Here is a 19028-nt window from a genome sequence, read left to right on the forward strand (position 1 = left end):
GTAACGTTGTTGAAGTATCTACTGGAAACATTTTCACCACCACAATAACTCTTCCTACATCTGTCCCCTCTCCTAGAAGAAGCTTTGTGACTTTTGGGCCCCATACACCATAGGGATTGGACTTATTGGACTTCGGCATCATTCTTGTGAATAGGTTTCATTCTACTGCATCAATACTTATCTTCTTTTGCGTTAAGTTACTGTATGCATTCCTTCAATCCTAAATGTGACTGTATATATGTTTTATAATTGAGTGTTGTGTGATAGTACTACCTGCTCGTTTCATTTCTTCAGAACGGGTTTTTGTGCCTATAATAAAGTATTTTTGTACTTACCTGTCTAAAATGAATTAGTATGCTTCACTGTGTGGACTCATTGTTGACCCCTGATTCCACTCACTTCACCTGAGAATAGCCTTGACTGCTCTCCATTTCTACATTAATTGGGTTTTGGCTAACCTCTCAAGAGTATTACTGTTCTCCGGAACTAGGGTGGCCTTCTATAATCTTGTTCACAAGTACAGATTGTAGCAATCCATCTCAACAGCTGGGAGTTGTTCCTGAGTTTGGAGGAAATTACCCACCCGAAAGACTGGTTCCAAGACTGCTCCGATAAAGCTGAGAGACAGGAACAGCGAAACCTGAGACTTTTTGAAGTTCGGGGGCAAGCCAAAGATGTGCAATAGAGTGCATGTGTGAAGTAGATGTATCACACTAAATCTGTGGAGCGAGCTCGACGAGCCAGTCATCCAGGTAGGAAAGACATAAATGTTCTCCCTCCTGAGGCGACCCGCCACCACTGTTAGCAGCTTCGTGAAAACCCTGGAAGCTGAAGAAAGCCTGAATGGCAGGACTTTGAACTGGTAGTGATGTTGGCTGACCACAAACCTCAGGTACTTGCTTTGTTTCAAAGGAATCGAGACATGAAAGTAGGAATCCTGAATGCCAAGTGATACCAACCAGTCCTGCAGATCAAGGGCTTGCAGCATTTGGGCTAGTGTAACCATCTTGAATTTGTCCTTGTGCAGCAAGAGAATAAGCAGCTGCAGATCCAGTATCAGATGCAAACCCACCACCTCCTTCGGCACCAGAAAAAAGGAATACATACGCTTGCTTCGTTCAGAGTCCGGTACCAGTTCTATCACGCTCTGTGCGAGAAGTTGACACGATGTGGTACAGAGGCAAGGTGTTTGTGTGAGGGCCATTGTCTACAGGACACTGCACAAAAAGGCGAGTCAGCAGCCCTGTTGAATGACCGCAAGGCCCGAGCATCGGATGTGGTCTTGGACCATTCCGTGCTGTACACGGAAAGTCTCCCCAACACAGGGGAGACATGGCAGAAAACTTCACATAGGTTTGCCCTTTGTAGTGCAGAAGGGACGGTGGCGGTAGTCGCTGCTCATCTGGGGACCTCTATCCTTTGGGATGCAGCTTCAATACATTCTTAACAGGGGTGCCTGGTCTTGCCCTCATAGGAGAGCTGAGGGGCAAAACCCCCAAACCCTTGCCATAGTGGCGGAGGGTTGTTGCACAACTAGATCCAAGATCTTCGCTGTGACATTTGACAAGTAAATGTTCTGCAGGGTGCCATCAGATTTCGCAACAAACAGGTCCTGTCCATTAAAAGGCATGTCCAGAGTTTAACCTGGACTTCACGTGTGATGCCAAACGTCCTCATCCAAGACTGACACCGGACAACTGAGCTCATGGCCATGGATCTGCAAACACAATCAGCTGTATCTAGTCCCGAGTGCAGCCGATGCTGATAAGCTTTCTGAAGTTGGAGTCTGGCAGTATTGGAGAACTTTGTCCCTCTTTGGGTCCAGGCTCAAGCCCGTAAGTGCACGGCAGTGATAACCAGCGAGTACTGCGATAGCTCAGAAGAAGGGCGCAGACTCTTTAAGGACATTTTAGAAATAATAGTCCCTATGGCTATGGGCAGTTCCCTACCTAAAGAATAACTAAGGTGCTTGTCAGCGATTTGTTTCCAGATGCCCAAAAAGAAAAGCCATGTAGCGTCCAAAACTATTACTACCTGACACTATTCTTTACATGAACAAAATAAAGGCAGTGAATGACTTCCTTCTACTGCTTCCTACTTCTAGCACTGGTTCTCTTGAAATGCGTTCTTTTCTTTGTCAGTTCTGTTTATCAGTTCCAACAGTTATTTTCTCACTGTAGACAGTTTAAATCTCACTTTAGGCAAGTCTTCACTTGGTTCAATTTGTTTGGTGGTATAGGCTATGTATGCCTTTAACTTTTAATATTCTCCTTCACTGGTTTCATACGCTTTTGCTTTGGGTATCTCACAGGCTTTCCTTTATTTAAGGACTTTGTTCCTCTATCTTGTATTTACACTTAAAATGTTTCTCTCTCTTTCATGCGGGTTCCTCTCTGGCAACGTTACTCTGTTCTTCTTTACTTTATCAAAGTTCATATTTAGTAAACATACTGTATTTCTACTTTCCTCTTTTCCAGGGAAAAATCATATTCTTTTCCATAAACTATCCCTTTTCACCTTTGACAATGATATTTTTTTGTATACGATTCTCCTTCACTGAGTGTTATGGATATCACACTTATTTTATCACAGTTCACATATATTAACTTTTTTGTACTGGGACGAGATTCTCATTTCGTGTTACTTTCCTTGTTATTCTTCCCGTGCCTCCTCAGTCCCCTCTTACCTTCTCTCTTCTTTGGAAACCGTCCTGAGACTCTTACAGGTCACGCAGCAGTTCCTGTTCTTTGCTGTACAAGCAAGCCAGCATTCTCGGCGTCCCTCGCCTCCGGTCATCACACTTCTATTCTCGACGGTATCACCAGGGAGCCGTGTCGCCTGAAGCGGCATCCCTCTGTTGGTATCAGCATTGTTGCACGGGGCCGCTGCCCATGCCGACTCTTCTAGGGTGACCCCACCACTGATGATTCTTGCTCTCCAGCTTCTCCGTACACTGACAGTTCAGAGTTTGTTCCCTTGTCAGACAGAAAGTTTTGGACTTCATGGGTTTCCGTGTCCCATGATTGCTCCACCTCTTCCCCGGCTTACACCAGCAGGGTATTGCCCTTGCGCTGAGACGTACTGATCCCGGGTTTATGGTCTTTCCATCGAAAAAGTTTCCAATTAAAATTATCCATCGAAAATGTTGGCATCCAAAGCATTTAATATTTTTTTTTGGGTGGCCCCCCACCAAAGCCACGTTTTATACCCTTAAAAACCCACCCCAACGAAAATTAACCCTTTACCCCACCCATATAAGCATTTGATGCATATTTTTTCGATGGACAATTTTCATTGTAAACCTTTTCGATGGAAAGACCGGATACCCTGTTCCCGCTCCTCTCATACTCATTATCCTTCCTTATATGATGAGTGTTTTTCACTCAATCTACTCATCTTAGTGGTTTGGTCAGTTTCCATTAAAGAGATATTTTCTTTTCCACCGTAACGAGTAACATCCTTCAGCATCTTCTTCAGCACAGTCTTTAGGTTTGACATGATATAATAGTCCCGTGTACACCATTAAGCTTACTGGTGAAAGGAGTTCCTCACAGGAATGGGAGTCCTTGCACCCCAAGGAGCTGGCTCTCTCCTAGTGAGGTCCCACTAGCATCTTAAGGCGAAATGTATTCCCACTAGCTGTTCCCGGCATAACATTCGCCGTTCTAGCATATCTTCAAGGTCAATATCAGTCGATAATTCTGTCCCCCTTCTTAAATATCGAAATGATCAGCAATCACTTCTAGGAAGGGGGCGTTGGTCGCTGTGACTTATTAATGGTCACTGAACAGATATCAGACGGAGTGAGAGGCATGCGCGGTAAAAGAACAGTATCTAAGCGCCATCAATCAAACAGGCCTCTGTGATGTGTCTTTGTATACGCGTAATTGTCTACTTTGCTCCATTGCAGAGGCCCTGCGATGGCATAAGATTGAGTGGTAGCATAATTACAGCACCTAACTAGGGTTTTAGCTCATGAGGAGTAATTCGTCTTGCAGCATTTCGGTCTTTATAGAGACTGAAACGTTGAGCTGGTAATTAACTGTTGATTGACATACGGAAACAAACCTACGCGGTTTATATATAGATTCCATCCGTAAACAGACAAGAAGCTCTCCCGCATCTCCCACTCAGGGATGTGTTTAGCTGCTTTATCCCCGGCTGACCACAGACCGAAAGAGAACTTTGCAAAGGTACAAGAAGCGTTAATTGCTTGAATGACGAGAGTGCCCGATGCACAAACCTTCTTTCCCCAGGTGTCGAACCTTTTACTCTACCCGTCAAGTGGAAGAGAAGGAAAGGTAAATGACTTTGGGTTCGCCATCGCGGCCTGTACTACTAAACTCTCAGGAGAAGCATGAGTGATGAGCGTACAAGAAGGCCGGAACATAGGGGGGGCGCGGGACGATGCTTTATAGCTAGCCCTCCCCCCACCCCCATCAACGGCACGTGTTGAAGCGGGCCTCTCCCACACCTAGTAAGGAGGCCTCCACTGCCACATTGAAGGGTAGCAGGATTTTCCTCTTGGGGCCTTCATCCAGGATGTCCATCAATTTGAACTGAATCTTGGGCCTGGATGGAGTAAAAAGCACCAGGGTCGCAGCCACCTTAGTCATCAGCATCTGAAAAGATGCCTGAAGCCTACCAGGGGTGGGGGCTGGAAGAATGTCCATCTCAGGGGAGGTATCTAGACCACTTGCCTCCTGGAGATCAGAGGCTAGTCCTTGAACGTCCTCAACTTCTTCATAGAACTCCTCTGGGAATATCTCTCATCTCTGGAGACCAAAGGTACAAACCAAAGGGCACCTGGTCTCCCTATTCATCATAGATGTCAAACATTCTGGACATGAAGGATTTCAAAGGAAGAGGAGCATATTCCAGAGTGGCTCAGGTTCGGATCGGGTAGGACGATGCCAAAGACTAATTCGGAACTGACGCAGATATCCCGAAGTCAGAGAACTTCGCCCCTCTCTTGGTCCAGGCCTGAGCCCGTAGGCATGCAGGAGTGATACCCAGTGGGTAACGCTGCCGGTCCGAGAAGACTTGGTGTTCCGTTGCCACCTTGGCAAAGATTTCTAGCATTTTAAGGCATAACAGTTCCCTATTCCTCAGGGGTGGAGGATTGGGTTGGAAAAGGTACCCGAGGCGCCTTCTCTGGAGAGCTGGCTCTTCTTATAAAATGGAAATGCCAGTGAGAGGATCCACTTGAAGAGCAGGGCTCTCTTGCAATGCTTCTTTTTATCCTTTACATTGCGCGGAGGCGACACCTCCGGAAATCGTCGTTCAACGCAACCTCGAACAGGGCCGTGTGACTTCGCCCTTTATCTTCTGGGAGGACCTTCTGACACAACCTGCAGTCCTGGGCGTTGCAATGTTCGCCCAAGTAGTGGAGGCAAATCCGGTGCTGATCCGATATCGACATCTGTCGGCTACAATCCACGCATGGCTTGAAGTCTGAGGCCTTCGCCAGGTTAGGCATGGCACAGAAGAAAATTCAAAAATACTCGACGAACCGAGTGCACACAAAAAGAACTGAGGTCACAGCCCTTCGATATATACAGGCCCGGACGTCCTGTCAGGTGTGGGGGCAGACAAAGCCAACGAACTGCCCTGCATCCCCTAGATACAGAAATGTTTCTGTAGCACAGCAGATGAGGAAGCTGTGGGAGGAAGGATTCTATTAGAACAAGAGATACAGGTAAGTATCTTATTCCTTCTCAAGCATTGGATTTTCCATAGACTCACCTGCTGTGGACGTGAAGGCATTCACCAAGCTTCCGGCTTGGGGGAACCTGCTGGCAAATGCCCTGCACTTGGTTGTCTATTTGGTAGCAAAGGGGTCTATCTCTGGGTCTGTAAGGTCAAACTAAGCAGGTTGCGGGGACGCTCACACTTGTGGCAGGATCACAGTTCCTTGCACAGGGAATCGGCAATTGAATTGTGGCAGATGAAAGGCGGATAGGAAAATCCTGTGGGCCAGAGCCCCTTTGCAGAGGGATTGAGCTTCCACTGAGAGGAGTGGTGATCGGGTGCTGCCTTATTTTCATATGTAAAACATGGTGGTGGTGGTGGTATTGTCAGTGAATACCAGAACCACTTTCCTCTGGAGATGGAGGCGAAAGGACTACAGAGCCTAGAACACAACTCAAGAATGTTGATGTACAATCATTTGTCAGAATGAGACCAGACAGTTCTGGAATGATACTTGCCGATGTACGCTCCTCAGCCTTCCAATAAAGCGTCAGTGGTGACGGTGATCTGATGTGCAGAGGGGGGTAGGGGTAGAACATTGCACCTGGATGAGGTTGGCAGGCACCAACCAACAGAGCAAGGTGACGCCAAAGGGGCATGCGAGTGATAACGTGTCCCATTTGCCAGAGATTTGCTTCCTGCTGGGGTCCAAAGGTTCCTGAAGTGCTGTACAAAGGTGATGCAGGAAGACATCAACCTGAGGAGAGATTTCAATGAGCAGATAGACGCGGTCTGCCTCCATGAGAACAAGTCAGTCTTTGCTACAGCTGCCTTTGCCTTTGACGATGGGGAGCCATGCAGGAAACTGTCCAGTAGCGCACTGAGAAACAGCATCCACTGGGAAGGAGTGAAGCAGGATTTATTGTAATTGACTGAATCCTAGAGAGGAAAAACAGAGCATCATAGTCATGGTGTGACACATGGCCTTGAAGGAGCTCAGACTGAGAAATGACTTACTGTAATGTTCTTTCTATGGATTCTTCTCCCGCAGGTTTCTCATCTGATATCTTGATCCAGCTCTGCTGCTCGGAAGATTCGTTGACAAGGGGGCGTAGTGGACCTCGACTTGGCCGTCAATCCGTTCTGCTCAGTGCTCAATCATCGTGGGCGGGGGTAGAGAAGGGGTGAGGGGGTTCAATGAGAGGGTTGGGGCAGGGGTGGGCAGTGAGGGCTGAGGGAGGGGTGGGTTGGGGAAGGGGGGGATAGTGGGTATGGGTGGGGGTAGAGAGGGTGGGCATGATTGCCTCCTGAACGTACTAGTAGAGCTCCCACTTGTGGGAGGGAAACTTCTGCCTGCTTAAGGAATCCTCTGTGACCAGAGCCAGCTTGATCACCTTCAACTCCAGCAAATGTATGTACTCCCGGGGCTCCGAAGGAGGCCAGAGTCCACTTACAACCAGATCCGACAGGTGATCGACCAAACCGGTCAGGGATGCATCAGTGACCACCATCACCTGCAACCATGGTTGATGAAACAGATCCTCCAGTAGATGTCGCTTAGCGACCAACACTCAAGGTCACACGACTCAACAACTGCAAAAGATCTGACATGTGTACCTGAAATTGTGACCACTGGCAACGGAGGAGCCACTGAAGTGATGCCATGCGTAAATGGGCCTCCAGAACAACACAGAATGCTAGAGGCCGCGAGATCCAGTAGAGGCTGAAAGGCCGAGGCAGGAACATGGCCCTGTGATTGACGTACAAGTACCATCCGAGAGATGTTCGACTCTCGGTCCTCGGACGGGAAGACCCTGCCCATGCAAATATACAATACTGTATAGGCGCTGATCCCTCGAAGTGAAATGGGGACAAACAAGGGCACACTATGAATAATATAATTGTTGGATTTCTTTCAACTTTCACAAAGTAGGCTATTTGTTTCTTGAAAAAAGATGTTATATTAAAATTACAAATCAATAGGACTTCAAATTCAGTTTCAATTATCAAAATTGTTCATATATAGTAATTAATTTGCATTACCGTGTATATGACTTCAAACATTATTTGAATTGTTTTACACAGTTCCATTAACATCGATTTCATATATATCAAAAAAGCATTTTTTTCACATTACATACAGACATTTAAAACAATATACATTCTTTAGGTATTGACCATCCAGATATCTCGATATTGATTGTTTTTGATTATACAGATGTGTCACCTATCAGCTACTACGCATTTCAGGCTCTCGCGCCCTTCTTCAGGTAAAGATATTGGGTTTAATTCTATTCTGTGAATATAAATAAAAGTAATACTGTATAAGTACAGTAACTGAGTTCATATTCCTTTTTCATACTAATTAGAGGATAAATAGGCACTAGTATACTAATCTTAGAACAACGGGTGGACAAACTACAGTGGTCCTTCAATCTGTCAATAATATTAATATTGAGGCAACGCGGCAGGCACCAACAGAGCCAATGGTTCCTTTGGAGCCGGGGCCTTGGCAAAGTGAACAATCTCCCATTCATCCGGGTAGAAACTGCTAAACAGTGCTGCTTCTGGGGAGTCCTTCGATCAAGGACTATCTTTTTGAAAGACGAAGAATGTCAGGAAGAACAGTTCAGGGTAATACGAGACTTCTTGCAGTGCTCCTTCCCCTTTTGCGGAGGCAAATTGTTTTTGTGTGCACCTTTTCCCAGAGGGCCTTGGGATATATGGATTGACATGACCTGAATATCATTGTTTCTCGCCAAGGCAGTAGAGGCAAATTCTGTTGGATCGGACACTGATATTTGTCGGCCACAATGATGGCTCAATATATACTGGCCCAACGTCATGTCCGGTGCGGGCGCATTGAGGTGTTGGGCGGACTGCGCCCCTGCTGGCGGAAAGGTTTCCAAAGAACAGCTGCGCTATGGGTACAATATCATAGATGAGTAATCCATGGGATTATGGAATCTATTAGAATGGGCATATTTTGCCAGAGTACTTGATGCATTTGACCTCCGAGTAAACTCTTTCAACCACAGGCATCTACATTTTTGGATACCTTGTCAGGTGGAACGGATTGGAAGGCTGTAGCCTTAGTGACTGCAGTTGCCACCTAGATTACAGGACTCTCTGCCGAAGGATGAAATGTTTGAAACTGAGGGTCTCTCTTTTCAGCCCTGTGTTTTGGTGCAATGGCTTCATTTATGATGGGATTAGATGCAGGTCTGTTCCAAAGGGGTTTTAGTTTGTCAACAAAATCCCTGCTGAAGGGCAAAACAGACAATATTTTGGTCTTTGCCCTCATAATATCCATAATAGCATGCACTTTCACATCTTCTGCAGTAGATGCCAGTGTGGTCCTAACACGTCCGGTTCCGATGGATGTAGGAAAAATATCAACAGATCAGACACACTAGCGGCTTGGATTTTTTACCAGGTTTGCGTTTTTAAAAACAGATGGAAAAGATTTTCACTCCTTATGGAGACTGCTAGAAAAATGTTCAGATGGACTCCCTAAAAAACTTTGTATTCCTCCGAATTCAAAGATGAAGTGGGGAATTAGGGCTTATTTTTCTAGTCGGATTCTTCAAATCTCGATTGGTGCCGTTTATGCTTTGTAGAAGGACAGCGGATATTCTCGGGAGGAATAAGAACCATTTCTAGAGTGGTTATGACTCTTCTTTTTTTCTTTCTATCTTTTCATTCTTCTGACCTGGATCGGTGGTCTGCAGAAGCTGAGCACGGCATTTTAATCTGTTTAGGAGTTTCTTTGGAAGACCATTCTGGGATATTCTTAGTTGGGGCCAAAAATAATCTGGCCATCTGATTTTCAAAGCACTTTAGAGGTCATTGCCAGATAGGACCTGCATTCTGTGTCGCTGTCTTTCCCTAGATAAAAAAGCATACGGATTGCACATCACTCTCAGACATCAACAGGTAATCCTTATTTTAATTGTGTTATTGGTTGGTTCTTTGTGAACCTTACACACGTACAACATTAATTCATAATAAACATATATAATTAACAATTAGCAATTAACAGTCTACAATAAATATCCTTAAAGCAGATACAATCGCAGTCATCATTTACATTCACATTAAAAGATCCTGTTATACATTTAATTAATCTTATATGTAACACAAGACAAAAAAGGTTCTCCAACCAAAACTTTTAAAAGGTTTTCTCAGCACCCCAGCGGTACATAACAGTTTTACCACAGCAATTGTCAATATTGTCTCCTCCCCACTCGATAACCGATAAAGTTCTAATGGATTTAAAAAAGAAGGGCCATAAAGTGGCTTAACAACGATGATTTTTGGCTCTGTGTATTGGATTTTAATCTATAGATCTCCCCTATTGGTAACAATCTTTACAGGCTTTAAAACCTGATTTAGGTGGAGACATTGATAGTTTTTCAAAAAATTGTTGAGCGACTGCAAAGATTCCTCAGCATTGCAGCAGAAAAAAGGGAAGGGAGTAGAAACGGCACAGATGGATCCTCTCATTTACCTGTGGCATCATCCTGGCCCAAAATGGCACAGACTGCATGGAGCGGAACGGTGGCAAGAAAAAGTTTCTGGAGTGGGCTGCATCAGGAGGATATTTCACACGATTAGGAATCAGTGGGAGGAATGTGTCCATTAGAAAGCCCAATTACATTAAAATGTCCATACACTCGTTTTTCTCTATGTTCAATCTACGGTTAGTCAGAGGTTTTAAAACATCATAGGCCAGTGCCTGGTGACACCAATAGCCCCCAATAGCCTAGTAATGCCATACCTTTTCTTAATGTGTTTGGAGAGAGGCTGCCACTGAGCAAGGTCCGAATGGTGCCATTTAGTGTGTGCTGCATACAGCAAAGGGTCAGGGAAATACAAATGTTGCAGGATAACACATTGCTCCTGGGAGACTGTAGATCACTCGGCCCAGGACTTAAGAATACAGGGATGCACAGGCTATTTGCATGATTTAAGAGGTGCAAATGCCCATGTGGATGAAGGGTACTTTCCATTGGTCCTTAGTGGTAAGAGGAACAATGAGGTGATGCCAAGGGGTGTTTGAGGAGTACATCCAACCAAGATTGCCATACAGTTAATAGTTTACTAATGAATTATAAAATCCTGTTGGTTGTTTGCGTTCACACAATTTTTTGCTAAGCCATTAAAGAACATTTAGCCCCTTAATCCATCACACTGTACTACTGAATTGAATCTATTGACACATGTAGAGAAATCAAAATATTAACTTGCTTACTTGGGCCACTAATTCAGTTTGCTCCCTTTGAAACATTCGGTTCAGTGTCTCGCAAGCCAAACCAACAGTGTCTGATCGCTTTTTCATTCCAGTCATCAGAGGTCCTATGGTCTCAAGTGCTGCCATTGCACGCACACATAACTAGATAGAAGAAAAAGAACAACAATGTTAATACTTTATTTAAATCTAAAAAACAGCACCAGTGATACAACTGCCACATCATATACTCGCCATGTCTACCAGAACAATGAGGCATGTTAGACATACCATATGTAATGATTCAGAAAGGCCAGAAGGTAATGCTTTGTGTGAGAAGGAGCAAATTACTTACCTGTAACCCCTGTTCTCCAGCATTGGTATCTTTCACAGATTCATATGCTGTCTGAATATTCCTTTGTCAGGCTGGGAATAATCGGTAACATTAAAGCAGTTTTATTTGAATTTGAAACTAGTTACTTTAGTGATCGCTTAGAGTTGTTTTTGGGTCATGTTACCCCACAGCCAACAGGAAGAGACTTGCTTAGCTCTACTCCTGGAGGACATCTTCAGATTAGCATATTGCACGTGAAAGTATCAATATGAGTCAATAAGAGGAAGGCGGGGTAGGCGGGAGGATCGCATTTGAATCTATGAAAGATAGCAATGCTGGAGAACAGGAGTTATAGGTAAGTAACTTATTCTTTCTCCAGCATTGGATCTTTCATAGATTCACATGCTGCATGAATCGATTACAAAGCAGTATACACATACATATACACTGCAAAAAGGACAGAAGTAACAGTCTTATCTTTAGGGAAAAAACTCACCTCACGTGAAAGGATTGCAAAGCACTGCTTGGCCGACCCTGTACTCAGTGGAATCCTTGTCAACGCAATAGAATCTCGTGGCGGTATGGCCAGACCTCCACATAGCCGCCCTGCAGATATCAAACAGTGTGACACCGGAGAGAAAGTCAGTAGTGGAAGAAATGCCCCTCATGATGTGTGCCTTAGGCTGACCAAGAAGCGGCCTGTTAGCGAAGCAGTGACAGCAGGAAATTCAGTCAGTAGGAGATGGAGGACTTGGAGAGCCCTTTACCCAGTGCCTTGGGAACAAAGGTGACGAACTACTGAGAGGATGTGTGGAGTTCTTTGAAACAGACATCATAATACCTCGAGCACTGCATGACGTCCAGTGAATGTAGCGAGTGCTCCAACGGAGTACAGGCAGAGGCAAAGAAGACAGGCAAGCCAAAGGGTTAATTAAGATGGAACTATGAAAGCAGGATTCATCCATATCACAATCTTGGACTTGTAGAACTCCAGGTAGGGAGGTCTGCATCATAAAGCTTGGATCTTCCCAACTCTCCTAGCAGAGATGATGGCAATCAAAAAAGAAGTCTTACCAGAGAGTAACTTTATGTGCACCCTGTGCAATGGCTTGAAGGGAGGACCCATGAGAGTTTGGGAAAGATCATCAACTAAGTCCGACGCCAGGTTCAGCGTCCACACAGGCCGGATGGCCGGGTAAAGAGCTTTCAGGAATTCTTTAATAAGGCAATGGGACCAGAGTGATGGTGCTGCTAATGTGAGGGTAAATATGGAAATAGCTGCCAGATGGACTTAAAATGAAGAATGCGAAAGTCCATCGCAGGCCAAGGGCATGGTAAAATGTCTTGAAGTAGGAAGCAAAAGGGATCAACCCGATTGGTAGCACACCAAATTGTGAAAAGCATCCATTTGTGGTGAAAGCAATAAACTGTGGAGGAACAGGTGTATTGCCATAACATTGCAGCAATCCTGAAGCATAGGAACATGCCCAAATCCTAGGAAAGCAGGAGCCAGGCCGTCCAGTTGAGAGTTGGGTCGTTGTGCAGGGCTATTACCTTGACCCTGGAGAGGAGGTTGAAGACCTGAGGCAAAGGGATCGGAAGTGCAGATGAGAGCCTAAGGTGGTTTAGAGACCCAGAATGATCTCAGCCAGGCCGGGGACACCAGGATCTCTGTGTACCGCTCTCATGTGAAAGCATGCAGGATCCTGGGGGTCAGTGAAAACTGAGGGAATACATACAGAAACTTGTTAATCGATGGAAAAGTGAAGGTGTCCAAGACTTTTGGCTTGGGGGGAACCTACTGGCGAATGTGCTGCACTTTGCTTCTCCCTGGTGGAGTCTATGTTTATATATGAAACTCCCAATGCTTGAAAGACAAGATAAAGCTGGTTGTGGAGGACCTCCCAGATACGGCAGGAGCATAGTTCCCTGCTTAGGGAGTTGGCAATCAAAATTTGGATACCTGGTAGATGAAAGGGGAACACTAACATACTGCGAGCCAGGGCCCACTTTCAGAGGGCCTGCCCTTCTGCTGAGAACTCCTGCTGCTGTGAACTCCTGAGCAACCTTACACCGGAGATTGAGGCGAAAGAACCAAGTTCAGAACACTGCTCTCAGTTCGAGAACATGATGTGTAGCAATTTGTCAGATGGAGACCACAGGCCTTTGGCATGGTAGTGGTCGGTGTGTGACCTGATGTGTCAGAGGCTGCAAAGGTGCACCGTGGACAAGGTTGGTGGGCACCGACCACCAGAGCAGGCTGATGGGGAAAGGGCATGTGAGTGACAACTTGATGAGAGATTTTAAGGAACGGACCAACGCGGTCTGCTTCGGTGAGAGCAAGTCAGGCTTTGACAGGATGATCCTAAGCCTGTCTGCCGACAGGGTAGCCATGTAATAAAATGTGACCAGTTGCGCTCCATCTGCAGGGAAGGAGTGAAGATGGATTTGCTATAATTGGTGGAGAATCCCAGAGAGGATAAACAGTGCATCGTTGCCGTGGTGTGACGTATAGTCTGAGGGAGGGGGGTCCTGATTAATCTATCATCATAGTACAGGTATACATGGATGCCACCACGAAGAAGGTAGACTGCTACTGGGGGCCAGGCAACCCTTGGGGCAGTCTTGAGGCCGAAGGGCAGCGCCCTGAATTGTTAGTGCAGTCCTGCAACTGTGAACAGGAGGAACTTCCTGTAGCGTTGATGGATCGGGACATAGAAGTATGTGGCCTCCAAGTCCAGTGAAGAAAATAAATCTCCCTGCTGAAATTTGTTGGCAAAGATCTTTTTTTGCAACTGTCCTCCATAGATTTTAAGAACCTGTTCTGACTTCTGAAGGGAAGTAAAGCCTTTGCTTAAATTTCCTTTTGCTCATTTGTTACAGGGAAAATTGATCAGTCCTTCAGACTACCAGTACTGGGAAACCTAGCTTCCCTTTTACATTTCTCAATTTTTTCATTCATTAAAATCACAGCAAACCCTCCTGGGCACCTCTCCCTAGAAACAACAGTGACCTCCAGCAGACCCACTAAGTCACCACAGAAAATTGGAGTCAGGCGGTAAGTAAACGCAGTGCATCTGTTGCTCCCCTATCCTTCACAGGATAACATAAGGAACAAGTTCCTTTGTCTCCTAACCCATTCCACTGCCCTTTGGTCATCGAACCTGGGTAGTAACTCCTGAAATATAAAAGCCTCTTTACTTATCTTAGTAAAATTGTTGAAGAGTATTTAATTCCCTCACCAACACAAGTAAATTATAACTTACTTGCAAAGACAGTCTGGTGAGAAGCATTGAGGCTGATGTGACCTTTGGGCACAAGGAGCCATTCTACTTAGGGATTGGACTGCTTAAGTTAGGGAAATTACTTATGAATTGGTTCTATCATACACTGCATTATTGTACTTCCCTGCTGTGTCGAATAAGTTATCTGGGTGCTTTTATGGTGAATGTATATATACTTATTATTGAGTATTATGCAATAATATCACCTGCTAGTTTCATTTAAGCCTAGAATGAATATTTGTATACATTTCTGAATTATTGTGTATTATATTGTGTGGACTCATTGAGGGCCTCTGACCCCACTCACACCCACACTCCCCTGAGAATAGCCTTGACTGCTCATCAAATTTACCTTGATTCGGTTTTGGCCAACCTCTCAAGAGTTCCCTGTCCATTATAACTAGGTTGGTCTCCTAAAATCATTACACAAGGCCAGATTCTAGAAATCCATCTTAACGGAGGTCAGCAAAGCCTTCTGCTTTACGTCCCATGTCTGTTTTGCTCCTTTTTGGGAAACCGACTAATTCCCAACACTGTCAGCACTGAGAGAATATGTTTCTCTGTTTTCATTCTTGTATTTCTATCACCACAGCAAGAGGCAGTTAGGATGATTTGTATTCTTAGATCTTTCTATATAATGGCTTTTCGGTTGCTTTGACAATGTGACAGACAACTGATGGCAGATGAGTGATTTTTACTGTTTAAGTTATTTTACTTGTGCACCCTGTGATGGCCATGCTGCAAGATGTTTTGCTTTCTAAGGTCAGGAAATGCCTTATAAGGAAATCCCTTTCTCGTGGAAAGTTGGGCTCTCTCTGGCAAAGGGGCTCTGTGTGTGAGGGGCTCTCTCTGGCAAAGGGGCTGTGTGTGTGAGCGCAAGAGGCGGGCAGGGGCGTCTGGGACGGTCTAGCAAAAATCCACACTCTCTGGTTACTGAAAGTCTTTTGCTGGGCCAACATAGTGACCAGTGGTTGACTAGGATGGGACAACCCCTGGCTGTTTGAATAGTGCAGATCATTACTATTGGTGGGCTTGCTCCCAGCCTGAATCAGGGATACAAGAGAGGCTCTTGCAACTGTTCTTCAGATCACTGTCAGAGCCAGGATTTCTACAAAGACTAGTAGCCGGCTGACAACCCCTGCAGTGTACCAGAATAGACTCTAGTGATTAGCCTGGTAAAGCAATACTCTTCTGCCTGATCTCAAGAAGACACATTATTCCCACCGGTCCAAGACTCGAACACCAATCAGTCTCTGTGCTTTCGGACACTTTGGAAGTGTCCCTGGACCAACCAGTGGACTGGCCAGCGCTCTCTCTCTACCTCGCTGCAACCATGGTTGTCGTTATGAGAAAAGACAATCTGCAAAAAGGAATTTTGCAGATCTTCAGCTTATGCTAGAAGTCACCTGCTCCTGCATTTACAGTCAACTTAAATCAAGGGAAGCTGCGCTGTGGCTTCTTGAGTCTTCACCTGTAGCATATAACTGACCTTTTTCCAGCAGAGGTCCTTGCTGTCAAAAGGCACATCCACAATCTTCGCCTTCACTTCCGGCTGAAGGTTGGTAGCCTTCAGCCATCCCTGTACGTTAGCATCAAACTGTTGCCCATCTGGTGGAAACCAGCATCAGCGATGTCCACTGCAACCAAGTTGGCATTTTTAGGAAGCAGCCTCACCCTCACAAAGAAGTTTAAAAGCCTCCTCCTCCTCGTCGTTGTCCATCAAGAATTCCAGAATGGGGCCCAGTTTAAACCACAGTTCTCTGTCGTAGCTGCACATACTGCCAAGGAGTTATCCTTTCTTTTAGTGACCAGAGTAGAAATAATGCACTTAACAAAATCGCTCAGCTGCCTCTCTTCCTTGTCAAGTGGTACGGCAGATTGAGAAGAAAGGTTGGTGGAACATTTGTGAGCAGTCGTGGAGAACACAGAATCCAGACTGGGCTTTGTTTGCAGTCATTTGAGGGCCCCTGTATTTCTTTACAAACTGGTCCTTTTTCGAAGGAGCCTTTTTCATAAAGATGTTCTTCAAGTGATAGAAAGTGCCACTAGAATGGGCTAGGAACTGGCATTCATTTCCCTTGACGCACACAAGGCGTTCGAATAGCTGGACTGGGGGTACATTAGACGAACACAGTCCTATTTTGGTTTTGGCTCCAACTTTAGAAAATGGTCCATGTCCAACTACCAGCACCCCACCACATCTCTAAGGGTGAATGGCACAAGGTCAGTCAAGAATAACATCTCTAGAGGTACTTGACAAGGCTGCCCACTATCGTATTGCTATTCGCCCTTTCAATGGAACCATTTGCCACCAAAATCCATCAAAAAACACGAATACAGGGCCTGAAAGTGGGCAAACACGACTACAACGCTGCCATGTACACGAACAATGTCCTTCTCACCCTAACTCAGGCAGACAGATCAATGGTATCCCTATGGCAAGAAATTGAGGCATTTGGCAAGGTTTCGGGCTTCAGGGTCAATTACTCAAAATCGGCAGCCTTGGCAATTAACATTTCACAAAAACACAGGGAGTCTCTTGCATCCAGACATCCCATCCCTTGGGCCGAGACCTCCGTCGTGTACTCAGGAGTGCAAATCCCAAACAAAGTGGAACGCATATACTGAACCAACATACCACAATTATTCAGTGATTTGCATAAAGACCTAGAAAACTGGCACAAGCAAGAGATCTCCTAGTTAGGGAGAATAACAGCTGTAAAAATGAACATAGTGCCAAGAGTGATTCACCACTGTGCAGCCCTGCCAATCCACATCCCGGAGGGAAACCTCCAAAAACTGCAAAAAAGCATACTGAAACTTGTCTTGGGTGGGGGGGTTCGGTGAGTGGGGGAACCACGCAAAGTGAAACGGATTATGCTTCGCCCTATATGCACGGGTGGGCTTGGAGCCCCAGATGTATCCAGATACTGCCTAGCAGCACAACTTTTTCATGCTTTTACATGGTAAGTGACCACTAACCCGCCCCAATGGAAGCAACTAGAAGAAGCATGGAGCCCAGCTCCACTAGCCTCCCAACCACACATCACAGCTCCCTGAAACTCCTTAAACTCAGGCCCACGTACAGCTACTAAGAACACAATAGTAAGTTGGAGAAAAGCAGCTAGCAAATGGGGATGAACAGGCAGCCTTGGTCCCCCAACCCCAATTTGGAACAACCCTGACTTCACCCCCACCTTACCTCCCCAAGTATTTTCTGGGTGGAGGGAGGTGGGGGGGCAAACGCGAGTATCAGACTTCCTGGTCAATGGTACTCCTTTAACATTCAAAGAGTGTAAAACAAAATTCCAGGTGTCAAAGGCCGAAAGATTTCATCACACACAATTAAGAAACTGGTTATCGCATAGCGCTGTGAGGGCTAATGGAGGGAGGGACCTAACTGCTCTAGAGCGTACCCTAACATCACCACCACCCAAGGGTAAAGTCTCAACCCTATACAGATTACTCGATAAATCGGACCCTAATAGAAAGGAAAAATACATGCTTAGTTGGGCAAGGGATCTGGGCGAGCACTAGAATTAGAAGACTGGGATCGGATATGGACTCGAATGCATAAAGCTCTCAATGTGTCACTAACCAGGAAGGGGAGTTTAAAGTGTGCTACAGGTGGTACATGACTCTCGAACTATTAATCAAAAGTAACCCGTCGATTCCAATGCATTGCTGGAGAGGATGTTCATCCACTGGCACCTTATTCCGTCTGCTATGGTCCCGCCCAAAAGCTACTCAATTCTGGCAAGAGGTCTTGGAGTAAATTGGGCTGATCACTCGTCTGACAATTCCATTGGACACGGGCATATTCTTACTAGCGGACTCCGGAGAAGGGGCCTTCCCACTTACGGGGCACATAGCAAACTTATGCACCCAACTACTTAACACGGCTAAAATCATCATAGCTCGCTTGTGTAAACACCCTGATGGCCCTGCTCTCCCCATGTAGTGGGTGAAATGTTGGGACATAGTAGTTGTTAGGCAGAATTATATGTAGTACCCTTTGGGAACACTACACACAATTAAGACTACAAGTGACAGTACAATTTCACCTTTGGTACAAGCCTGTACTACACAGTTATAGTGGTAGCAGTAGCGGAGCAGCCAGACTTATCTCAAGAGTAAGTGAGCAGTACAAATAGTTACACAAAGGACAGCAATTACTATGATTCAGGCAAACAATGACTCAAGGTTTCTTAGTAAAAGAATATAGATTTATTTACTCAACAGTTGTATAACATTTCACTAATCTAAGCAAGTTAAAAATCACAGTCATAAATACACCACACCAATTCCCTTAAATTCCAGACAAGTTTAGCTCACAAAATGAAGAGGGAGCAAAATGGCACTCCAGCAATTTAAAAGGGAGGGAAAGACAACGTTATTAGAAATTAGGCAAAACCAACAGGTAAGTACTCGGGGCAATTGAACAAGAAAGACTAGAGTGATTAGATCAGCTAGAAAAGGCTTAGGGCCG

At 45.3% G+C, this 19028-nt stretch overlaps 1 protein-coding gene across 3 annotated transcripts in view; it reads right to left on the minus strand.

Annotated features, from left to right (window-relative positions):
• The window catches only part of DNAJC13 (DnaJ heat shock protein family (Hsp40) member C13), a 2820731-nt gene that overhangs the window by 178819 nt on the left and 2622884 nt on the right, over positions 1-19028 (minus strand). For all 3 annotated transcript variants that reach the window (XM_069648714.1, XM_069648713.1, XM_069648715.1), the window contains one exon: positions 10946-11086. In XM_069648714.1, the coding sequence (XP_069504815.1) occupies positions 10946-11086 (141 nt within the window). The remainder of the gene's footprint in view (positions 1-10945; positions 11087-19028) is intronic.

This window comes from Ambystoma mexicanum, chromosome 2q (assembly GCF_040938575.1).
Source record: "Ambystoma mexicanum isolate Mex_15411 chromosome 2q, UKY_AmexF1_1, whole genome shotgun sequence".
NCBI lineage: Eukaryota > Metazoa > Chordata > Amphibia > Caudata > Ambystomatidae > Ambystoma > Ambystoma mexicanum.